Source organism: Leptodactylus fuscus, chromosome 9 (assembly GCF_031893055.1).
Source record: "Leptodactylus fuscus isolate aLepFus1 chromosome 9, aLepFus1.hap2, whole genome shotgun sequence".
NCBI lineage: Eukaryota > Metazoa > Chordata > Amphibia > Anura > Leptodactylidae > Leptodactylus > Leptodactylus fuscus.
This window is the reverse complement of record NC_134273.1, coordinates 76,962,867-76,974,934: the sequence shown is the minus strand read 5'-3', so window position 1 is coordinate 76,974,934 and position 12,068 is coordinate 76,962,867. Positions and strand designations below refer to the sequence as shown.

The window sequence follows — 12,068 nt, the reverse complement described above, 5'->3', positions numbered from 1 at the left end:
AAAATATTTTAGGCAGGTGTGCCACAAAGTAAAGCTAGGTTCACCCCACTGTTCATGCAAATCCACCCAAGATTTAGCTTTAATACACAGTCCAGTCCTATTAATGTGACTACTTTTGACGTCAACGTTAAACCAATCGGAGAAGGCGCGTGTCATCAGCCATCTGGGTGCACTCATCATTGTGGAAGGCACGATGGATCAGCACAAGTATGCATCTATCCTTGCGGACCATGTTCACCCCTACATGTGAAATGTTTTCCCTCAGGATGATAGCATCTACCAGCAGGACAATGTGACGTGTCATAAAGCTCGCAGTGTACGTGCGTGGTTCAAGGAGCACCAGGATGAGTTTACCGTACTCCCTTGGCCAGCAAATTCCCCAGATCGAGAATCTATGGGACCACTTTGATCGGGTTGTTCGCACCATGGATGCTCAACTGCGTAACCTAGCGCAGCTGGCCACGGCACTGGAGTCGGCATGGCTCAACATCCCAGTGACATCATCACAACATCCCTTCTCTTCCTGCACGTCTCGCAGCGGTCCGCTCTGCCAAAGGGGGTTATTCTGGATTTTGACAGGACTGTGTATATTTCAGTATAAAATTGGCAGAAACCAGGTGGTAACCCAGCAGTCCCCATTATAGTCTATGGAATCTGCAGGTTTCTGCTTTTTTAGGTGGACAGGGTATCCATCCATTGGGTCGCCGTGCGCATCCAAAGGATGGAAACTGAATGCTAGTGTGATCCTTGCCTAAGAACGCTTTGAGAAATAGAAGGGTTAATAGACTCTGTGGATGTTGCTTGCTCCAATCTGTCTGTCTCTTCATGTCATCCCAGACGGACTGGATGATGTTGAGATCGGGGCTATATCTGTGGGGGCCATATCATCACTTCCAGGACTCCTCCTCCAAAAGATCACCTCAAATATGGAATGAACCTTTAAGTAATGGGTGATCCCCTTTAATAGTATCTTCTCTACATTACTACCTCTCAGCCATTACTCTCCTACGTTTTCTCATTATTCGCAGTACGTGGGCCATCCTCCTATACGTACATGTAAATAAAGCCCCTGTGTTTCCTTACAATGTCACCACAGACGTACATTGCTCACTTGGATCAACATTTAAAGTGACGGGCAGACTTACAATTAGGGGCCCCCTGTTGTTTTCCCGATACTTATTCTGGAAGAAGATGTAGACTACTGTGGCGGCCAGAGAGTAGAGGAAGGCGAAGACGGCGATTGTGACAAAGAACTCGGCTGAAGAAGAGAAATCTCCTATCAGCGAGAGGTTTTCTTTCCTCTTCCCTTCACATGTGGGGACATCAAAATTCACCTGATGCAACCTAAAAGAAAACCAGAGAAGACAATTCACAAACAAGACACAAAGCCCACGAGAAGCGGAGACAGTTCTGATTCAATTAAATATATTGCATTATAGAGTTCATGGAGTGAGGCCATAAATAATTTATAGGGTACATGGTGGTTTTGTATTAGTGGTTAAGACATTACTCTTATAACAAAGCCTTGTTGTGCCCGCACAGAGCCCACATAAAGGAGAATTAGGTTACGCTCCCATTAAAGGGATTCTATCATTAAAACCTTTTTTTTTTTGTGGATAAGACGTTGGAATAGCTCTTAGAAAGGCTATTCATCTCTTACCTTTAGACGTGGTCTCGGCTGCGCCGCTCCTTAGAAATACCTTTTTTTACTGGTATGCAAATGAGTTCTCTCGCAGCGATGGGAGCGGGCCCCAGCGCTAAAAAAGGGATGGGGCCGTCCCCACCGCTGCCAGAGAAGTGTCTCCAAGCGTCGCCTCCTTCTTTGTCCGCCGCATCATCTTCAATGTCTTCTTCCGGTGCAGGCTCGTAACTTCTAGCAGAGCAGAGCAGACTGCGCAGGCGCACAGGCCACGGGAAAATGGCCACTAACAATACTGTGCAAGCGGCCATTTTCCCGTGACCTGTGTGCCTGCGCAGTCTGCTCTGCCCAAGGCCCGAGGCCTAGAAGTTACGAGCCTGCGCCGGAAGAAGACATTGAAGATGACGCTGCGGACGAAGAAGGAGGTGGCGCTTGGAGACACTTCTCTGGCAGTGGTGGGGACGCCCCCATTGCTGTTTGAGCGCTGGGGCCGCCCCCATCTCTGAGAGAGAACTCATTTTTATACCGGTAAAAACCGGTATTTCTAAGGAATGGCGCAGCGGAGACCACGTCTAGAGGTAAGAGATGAATAGCCTTTCTAAAGGCTATTTCGACGTCTTATCCATAAAAAAAAGGTTTTAATGGTACAATCCCTTTAAGATCTTACTCTTTAATAGAAGATAATGTTCCCTCTTAGCCTTAGTGAGCAAGTCAACAAATAAATATTAATCTATAGCACCCTAATAAGAGATACAAGGCCACATAACACGCACCAAATATTATTAAAGCGTATCCAAATCTAGAGAAGGCTATTGTCTACATCCCTGGTGGTCTAGGGTAGTAAAGGTGTCAGCATTCCAGGTTATCTGCTTCAGTGAAAGGGTTAATGTCTGTATACCTGCTGGTTTGGGGAAGTAAAAGCATTCATGTCGATATTTCTGGTGGGCTAGGACAGGTTAATATCGGAGTCCATACCACCCAATCGTCCCAGAGTCAATGGGACAGTCCTGGATTTCAGGTGCTGTCTCACTGCCCAGGACAGTAGCAGGTAGGTCTTCGCATTATCTGATCTGCGTCCTCTGGATGCAGATGCAATTGGGTACAACAATGGTGAAGCTGCAAAGCAGGGAGATATCCACCCTATGCTTCACCATACATGACCCCCTGCCAGCAGGGATAATACATCATGCCTATTACTCCCTGAATTCATCAGCAGCTGAGTCCAATTTGGAAATATAGTAAATGGGGTCATTACAGTTTTGGGGCCACAAGAAGAGAGTATTCCAATGTAGGGGCCACAGAAGGGGCATTTCAGTGTGGGGACATTAAGAAGGGGGCACTATACTGTGTTGGAGCCACATGGTGGCCATTATACTGTATGGGACCACAAGGGGGCATGATGCTTTATGAAGGCACTAAAGAGGCATTACAGTCTGTTGAGTCTACTAAAAGGGCTTTATACCATGTAGAGACTCAAAGGGACTGATTAGGTGTGGGTTGGGCCAAAAAGGGAACGGACAGGTTTATAAGTGTGACTATGCCTATGTAAATTTTCTGGTAGTGTCTTCACTGCAGATTTTGTCCATCTTTTGGCCCTTTGAAGGTTGGAAGGCATGCTAGATCCCTGGTGGTCATGTTTCCTCATGGAGGAGGTAGAGAGGACTGTGCAGCTCTCTGAATAGCTACACAGTTCTCTCTTTGACTGAGCAGAGGGATATGAGACTTATCTACCTTATCAATAAGAGATCTGAGGAGCCTTTGAGAAGCGGCCAGTGATATGAGACGTTATATTTATCAGGCTCATCAGTGAAATGTATCAGCGTTGTAACAAAGTGTTTTTTGGGATAGCGTTTTCCTTTAGAGAGGCCATCAATATATGATAAGTGGGACCTCTGGGCCGTCCATCTTTCAGCAGAACATCATTATTTGTCTGCAGGCTGCTTCCTAGGGTAAGAAGATGGATGCCGCTTGGTCTGAGTGTATATAATCCAGTTTACTGACAGCATTTTGTGATGGAGGTGGTATTGGTTAGGAGCAGTGTTATTAACCCTTTACACTCCTCATGTCCAATGGACATTGCTTGTTCCTTGGAGGTTTCAATAGACTGACTGCACTCTTAAGGATCTATCCGACTTGTTTAACAATATCCGCAGCTTATCTCCTCCACTTCTCCGGGACACCATTAATAAACGCTTCCTGCTGGAACCTGAATTGGCTGCATATTAATATTTCATTTAGTCTGACAATCTTAAGATGGTGTCTATTGATTAAAGAGTCCACTATATAGACCCTACGTTTATAACCTAAGTGTGTGGCTTGATTGTGTAGAAGTACAAACACTACTGACTCCTTCCTATAGATTGCCAACGACAGGGCTTAGGGACCAAATCCATAGATCACCATCTTCAAAGTGAACTTAAAAGATCCCATTAACAATTTTGTAATCTTGGACCACCACTTATTTCCATAGGGTCTGATCTCTGGGGCTCCACCAATTCTAAGAATGAGCAGAGCGTAGTGTATAGTAGCACTCCGGATGTATCAGAAACAGTGAGGGCCGCAGCTAAAAGAAGTGAGCGCAGGCCCGGCATGACTGAGATTCCCTAGTCTTGCACATGCCTGGCTCTGCAGCACTGCAGGGGTTAACTCCTAGTTAGTGTTATTTACAGTTCAAGGCCCGGTCTACAGGTGGTGACCGGGCCATGACCCTCTCTGTGGGATATATATATATCCCCTCTCCCTTCTATCATTCCCTGTCACAATCCCTATCTTCTCTTGTCAGAGAAGTGGTGTGGGGTTAATAATTTGTTTAGTTAGAAGGACTTTGGAATATCCCAGTCATGTAACATGGCTTCATTTAGGCTGGACCCCACTGGACATAAAGTGATGGTATATACTAGCCATAGACAAGATAGTAAACCACCGAACCACCAATGGGGCCAAAAAGAAGTGGAGTGCTTCTTTAAAGATGATCTGGTCACCAAGTCTGTAAAAGCCCAATGACCTATATTATCTGATTGGTGCTGTCACCCTGAGCTTAGTTTATCCAAATCTATTCAGCCATTCCAACCACTGGTTGCTGAGCTGAAATTATCCTCCGTAGCCACTACGCAGTAGAAAGAGCCCTCTGACTACTGTGTATTTCCAGCTCAACTATCTGCTGGGAATAGCTGAGCAGTGGGGGTGCTGGCTAATGGATTCCCACTGATCTGATATTAATGACTTATCCTAAAAATAGGAACACCACTGTGCAGGGAAAAGGAGTAAAGGGACCTCAGTGCTGCATCTGAGCTGCTCCCAGTCCCTTTGTAGGATCTTAGAGGTCGGAGCCCAATGGCCATAACGTTATGGTAATCCTAGTGAGATGTCTTCAAGATGGGACTATCCCTACAGGATGATAAACCCACATGAAGACATCAGAAAGACTTCAGATCTCTGAAGATGAGTCCTAACTTTTATCTCCTCCTTTATGGGGGGTCATTATCGCTACAATTGCTCCTAATCGTTGGGATGTGACTGATAGCTGCTCCTTAGAAACGAGCCTTAATGCATTCTTATACTCCGACTGTCTGCTCTTAAAAGGATTCTTAGCTGATGGCTTCAGACAGGTTTATATCACATTTATATATTGCCAATTCCCCATTGAGTTTGCGAATTAAAACGCCTGCATGGTAATGGCGCTCTTTACTGCTTGAAATATTAGACATCGCCAAGCGCTTCATATATCACCCGTCTACCCAATTATTTTTCATTGGTTCCCAATAGACAATATAAAATCCGTTTAACTGCTCGGATATTGTTAATATATTTGACTACAATACTATCACATCCTGCGTTTAGCGGTTCTAACATGATATATATATATATGTTACCGCCGAAGCTTAAAGGGAACCTGACCCATTAAAAATCCAGCCTAATGTGGGAGCACCAAGTTATAGAACAGGGGGAGCTGAGCGATTGATATATAGTTTTTTGGGGAAAGGATCAGTATAACGTGTAACTTTTTGGTTTGGGTCCCTGCACATTGCGAGCTTAGGAGTCCGGTGGGCGGGACTTCAGTGATTGACAGCTGCTTTGGTATGAATGCTAACATGAGGGAGGCTGTCAGTCACCAATTAGGACCACCCACTGGACTCCTAAGCTCAGCCTAAGCAAAGATTTACAGTACACCAATAAATTACACGTATTGGATCTTTTCCCACAAAATCTGCTCATCACTTCTTGCCCTTTAACCAGCTGCCTGCAGATCAGACTCCATTATCAAGGGGCATCCAATGAGAACAACCCTTGACCATATGAGGGACATTAAAAAAAGATGGTCGGTCCCCTTCTCAGGCCACCTAGTATGACTGAATATATATTTCTGGACAGTGACGTAACTAGGAATGGTGGGGCCCCATGGCGAACTTTTGACATGGGGCCCCCCCCAACCGACACCAACGCCGAGGACCTCGACCGACTCCCTCTTACGCATTCCTGCGCGCTCTATTATGCCCCATAGTGGCCCCTGCACACAGTATTATCCCCCATAGTGGCCCCTGCACACAGTATTATGCCCCATAGTGGCCCCTGCACACAGTATTATCCCCCATAGTAGCCCCTGCACACAGTATTATGCCCCATAGTGGCCCCGGCACACAGTATTATGTCCCATAGTGGCCCCTGCACACAGAATTATCCCCCATAGTGGCCCCTGCACACAGTATTATCCCTCATAGTGGCCCCTGCACACAGTATTATCCCCCATAGTGGACACCCATAAACAATTATTATACTCTGGGATCTTTTCAGACCCCAGAGTATAATAATCGGAGGCCCGGGGGAATAAAAACATAAAAAACTACTGTTTCTTACCTGCCCCCCGGCTCCTACACTGTTGGCCTCCGCTGCTGTCCTTCTTCAATGACGTCGGACGTCACATGACCCGGGACGCAGGCTGGGTTCATGTGACGTCAGATACGTCAGACAACTAGGAAGGAGGCCTGGCAGGATCGTGGAGAGGTAAGTAACAGTGTTTTTTATGTTTCTTACCTCTCCCGGTCCGCCAATCATTATACTTGGGGGTCTGAAAAGACCCCCGAGTATAATGATAGCAGCTGTAGCGGCTGTCACCGGGCCCCTAATGTCCCGGGCCCTGTGGCAGCTGCCTCTGCTGCTATGGCGGTAGTTACGCCACTGTTTCTGGAGGACTCATGTGAATGCATGCTTTGTAATACCACATTTGACCTGCAGAGGTTGCTGTAGGAGAAATGCTTCCCTCGATCATGGGCTATGTGATCATTTATGCCCATTTCACTGATCCATGAAATCTACGCCACCTACAAATTTGGTGCACCCTCGGGATTCCTTCGGATATCATGAATATACCCTAAAGACTCTGGTAATAGGAACCGTAGACGTAAAGTTAAGCAACTCCTGCTGAACTCGATGTCTTGTCTAGAGTCACTCAGCTTTCCCAGGAACAGATATCCAGCCATAATAGTGGTTCTATAACATCGTATCGCAGGGAAGCAATTACCCTGACAGCCCGATACAGCGGATTTTACAACGGTTACCGAAATCTCTCTTCATCCGGATGGAACATGTCAGTAATACATCATTTCCTGTCAGAGGCGGCTTCAAAAGTGTCATTTCAATAGGGGCTGCATGCGGAGACCTCAGCGGGTCCTTCAGGGAACATCTGGCCATGATGGTCATGTGACGCCAAGATGCCATTAAATACATTACAGGAATTAATGAACCTGCACGCTCAGTCAGAGGGGACATGAATAAACATGATACAGGAGAGACGGGCGAGCAGACGATACACCCTGCCGGGGGATACGGGGCGTATGTTCCTACTAGTGGAAAGCTGGGAGCAAATTTGGTTTCCTTTACGTGGAATGCAAAAAAATTCTTGAGAAATGTAATAATTGGAAAAAATAAATATATCCAAATCCCCTTGATCTGGCATTTGATAATCCAGAAGGTTTGCTAAACCAGCACAAATAGGCAATACGTAAAATTTTAAAAGGATTCCAGGATTAATAATGCACGTTCCCGGGAGAACCTGACAGCTTTACTCCATAAGGCTAAGTTCACACGGGAGGCGGTACGGCGGATTTTGGCACCGAGAGTGACGCAGGGATATAATTAACATGCTGCAATTTCTAAAATTGCACTGTTTTTGGAAATTGCAGCTTGTTCGCATGAATCTCATCCACTTTGCTGTTACTTTATAACGACGCAATTTTTCCAGTGGCGGAGTCGCAGCGTTTTCGGCCCCAACCGAATGAGGAAGTGAAGTTCTGTACAATCTGAATCCCATGCGATGACTTTTGGGTGACTCTACCTCTCTGAACTGGATCCACCTCTGTCCTCCCTCCCCTTGGATATCTTTCCCTGTCATTTCCCCTTCTGTTCTCCCGTCTCGTCTTATCTTGTTTCGTTGTTAGTCTTATGTTTGTTTTTTTCCTCTGTGACTTGTTGATCCCTTGGCTGATATGACGGTGTTTTTTATTAATATTACTAGCTTTTACCCGTGACTTCATCCGCGGAACCCCGACCCCCTGTGGGACCCACCTGGAGCGGTGCGCAGGCTTGTTCCTTTGCCTTGTGTCCGCAGCGGGCCCTTCCTACACCTGTGGGTCCATGGACCCTTGGGGCCCACCCTGCGGCCCGCTGGAACTGTTTACCTCCTCTCCCTCCTGGCGCCCGCCACCCCCCTTTCTCCCTACCCGCTTCCCCATGTGGTCACTCCTTCCTCCTACCCCGTGCCCCTTTGCCCCCAGGAACGTGCCCCCTTCCCCCCCTAACCTCATGCCACCTTCTCCCGTGTTACCTACTCCGTGCCCCCCTTTTCCCCCTATCCCATGCCCCCTTCCCCCGTCTTACCTACCCCGTGCCCCCCTACCCTGTGGGCCACTGGAACTCTTTACCTGGTCTCCCTCCTGGCGCCTGCCACCCCCCTTTGTCCCTACCCTCTTCCCATGTGGTCACTCCTTCCTCCTACCCCATGCCCCCTTCTTACCTACCCTGTGCCCCCTTTTCCCCCCACCAGACCCTGCCGACCGTGTGTCCCCTTTCCCCCTACCAACCTGTGGCCCCGTCCTCACCACACCCTGGGCTTCCCATGCACAGATTGCACTTGTAGTGTCCAGAGATGGCAGACGCTGCAGGACAGCTGGCCGAACCGGCATTCCAGAGCGCGGTGCAGACGACCCCTGTCCGGCCGCGGCAGAGTTCTGCAGTCCCGTGGTGAGGCCACACAGGTGGGGCAGCGTATGGACTTGTCGCTGCCCCAAAGTAGAGGCTCTTGTGCAGGACGCTCCGGACCTCTCCGAGATGCCGTGTTGGTGTGGACGGCGGCCGGACGATAACTCCGCCCACATAGAGAAGCGGCACCCAATCAGGTGAACTACTGAAAGGGTTGGGATAACGTCATCCCAGGTCCTGCAGCGAATTGAACCGTGAGAAGCACCGGGCATGGGAGCGAATTGCGGTGGTGTACGGGAATTCCATGTAGCCTATCGTTCAATCAAGGTATGTATGTGTGCATTTTCAGACAAATCTGTTCGCCCGTGTAGGTGTGATTGAGGAACAAACATCCAAACACACAAACACACATACTTTCACCTTTATAATATTAGTAGGATGATTTGTCCTGTGGTTATATCACCTCTTACTTTTACACCGCTTCGATTATGGCATTGCTCTGTTACTTTCCTTAATTGTCAAAACTCTATAAATAAACTTAACTTAAGTATATCCAAAACATAAGCTGAGAAACTTTATAAAATCCCTCAGACTATAAAACGGGTTATATAAGACGCCTTACAGTAAGCTAATAATATGATAAGGATACGGTACATCGATGACGTCTTCTATTAATGCTGCCATCATGTTTATTTCATGAATTGTAGGATTGAGCTTGAAGACTCTATTGGTTTATATAAGTGCTATGTAAATCAGGCTGAGAACATGCCATCGCTAAATAATAAATAAGGTTTTAGAAGTTTTAAGGGGAAAAAAAAAAAAAATCTTCATTTCAGAAAAGTGGAGAAAATCACAGCTTGGAAATGCTAATATTGATGTGAATCTATAATTCATGCGGGAAGATTCCAGCGCAGCACTCACTGAAGTGAAGTGCTCGTTGTCTACGATATGTTTTTGGCTTTTACAATAGAATTTGTTTGGAGAAGTAATTTTTGTATTATTTATTTATAGAGATTTATAAAGATTTTTATTACACCAATATAAAACGCTTGAGTTAATTCTGTAATGGAATAGGGCTCTGCGCTCTGCTTGATTAAGAGATACCAATTCTTAAAGGGGCTATCCAACTTAATAAAGATTGGTGGGTCAGAAAGCCAGGCCCCACGCAGATCAGCTGTGTGAGTGCTGTGGCCACTTCACTATTTACCAAGCACAGTGCTGTACCTTGCACTGTATAGTGGCTCTGCTTGGTATTGCAGCTCATACCTGCAAGCAGGGCTTGTGACCGATGATTGTGATGTTTTAAGGATAGGTCATTCATTTAATAGTCCTGGAAAACCCCTTTAAGATAGGATATTGATTTTAGATGGGTGGCTGTTTGAAACAGCCTTGGGGCTAGTGCGAGCGCTGCCCTGGATACTGCAGCCTTTAAAGGGGTTATGTATCCATAGCCATCATTTAAAGGGATTCTACCATTAAAAACTTTTTTTTCCTAGTTAACATGTTGGAATAGCCTTAAGAAAGGCTATTCTTCTCCTACCTTTAGATGTCTTCTTCGCCCCGTCGTTCGGTTAAAAATCAGGTTTTTTTCAGTAGTCAAATTAGTTCTCTTGCAGCACTGGGGGTGGGCCCGGGCGCTTAAACAGCACTGGCCCTCCCCCCCAATGCTGCAAGAGAACTCTCTCCATCTTCAGACTCTTCATCTTCTTCTTCCGGCACCTGGGGTCACACTTGTACGCCTGCACAGTCGGCTCTGCCATCGGGCTACAGGCAGAGACGAGTGCACATGCCGGCGGCCATGTTTTTGTGGCTGCTTATGCGAGCATGCACAGTACGCTCTGTACTTCATAGAACTACAGGAGTGTACTGTGCATGCTTGTGTAAGCGGCCACAAAAACATGGGCACCGGCAAGTGCACTCGGCTCTGCCTGCAGCCCGATGGCAGAGCCGACTGTGCAGGCGTACAAGTGTGACCCCAGGCGCAGGAAGAAGAAGATGAAGAGGCCGAAGATGGAGGCGGCGCTGGAGAGAGTTCCCTTGCAGCATTGGGGATGCCCCCAGTGTTGCGAGAGAGCTCATTTGCATACCGACGAAAAACAGATTTTTAACTGAACAGCGCGGCGAAGAAGACATCTAAAGGTAGGAGAAGAATAGACTTTCTTAAGGCTATTCTGACGTGTCAACTAGAAATTTTTTTTTTAAATGGTAGAATCCCTTTAAAGGGGTTATGCATCCATTGGATAGAGGCTAACTAGCTGATCCTTGATGGTCTTACCACTGTGACCCAAACTGATCCTGAGAATGGGAGTGTTTTACTTTTACCTACATAAACCAGGCTGAATGAAGTCCCGTTTTCTGGCAGGGACACATCCACGGTCCCATTCACTTCAATGGGAGGGACAGAGATAGCTGAAGTACAGCACTTGATGTGAATGGAGGTAGAGACGCCTTCTATATGCAACCGGTGGCCACAGACGGGGTGAATGCACAAACTATAAAACGGGTTATATAAGTCGCATTACAGTAAGCTAATAATATGATATAGATACGGTACATCGATGACGTCTTCTGTTAATGCTGCCATCTTGTTTATTTCATGATTTGTAGGATTGAGCTTGAAGACTCTATTGGTTTATATAAACACCCTGGATCGATAGGAGTCAGACCCGTGCCAATCGACAATTTATCCTCCATCCTATGGGAATCCTACTGATGCGTTGACCAGATTTTCTGGTCCAGATTGCCCCATGTGCACGGGGTCTGAAACAAAAGAGAACCTTCCCTTTAAAACCCTGTAAGAAAAACAAAATGTAGATTTCTACTTCCCATTGTCGTAGTGCACGGTTATCCCACAAATAGAAGGAAAACGGAAACTTGATACATAATTGCGCCTCATAAATCTCGAGCTATTTTTGCTGAGGTGCTGCCCTTGCTGTATAGCCGGGGAAGTATGATAAATAAGCCTGACGTGGTGACAGAGCCCTGGTCGCATGAACCCATTTACAAACAACAAAAAAAACCTTGTATTTGCCTGGCGAATGGCGCTCCGCTATTCCGGGACTCATTTGCAGAGGTTGAATTGAACTGTTTATTTCTCTTTATCGAGATTTAAGATGTATGGGGCTGTTTAGTATTCAGAAAATAAGAGCCCGGGAATATGGCAGCTGATCATCATAAATCCTGCATGAGTTAGGGAGGTGACAAGGAAAACAATGCACAATTTGTCTGTGCAGCT

The 12,068-nt window shown here is 46.6% G+C and overlaps 1 protein-coding gene across 3 annotated transcripts in view; it reads right to left on the bottom strand.

Annotated features, from left to right (window-relative positions):
- The window catches only part of SYNPR (synaptoporin), a 107,988-nt gene that overhangs the window by 19,684 nt on the left and 76,236 nt on the right, over window positions 1–12,068 (bottom strand). For all 3 annotated transcript variants that reach the window (XR_012717465.1, XM_075287338.1, XM_075287339.1), the window contains one exon: window positions 1,146–1,344. Coding sequence is in view for 2 of the 3 variants with exons in the window: in XM_075287338.1 (XP_075143439.1) it covers window positions 1,146–1,344 (199 nt within the window). In the remaining variant the exon portion in view is untranslated. The remainder of the gene's footprint in view (window positions 1–1,145; window positions 1,345–12,068) is intronic.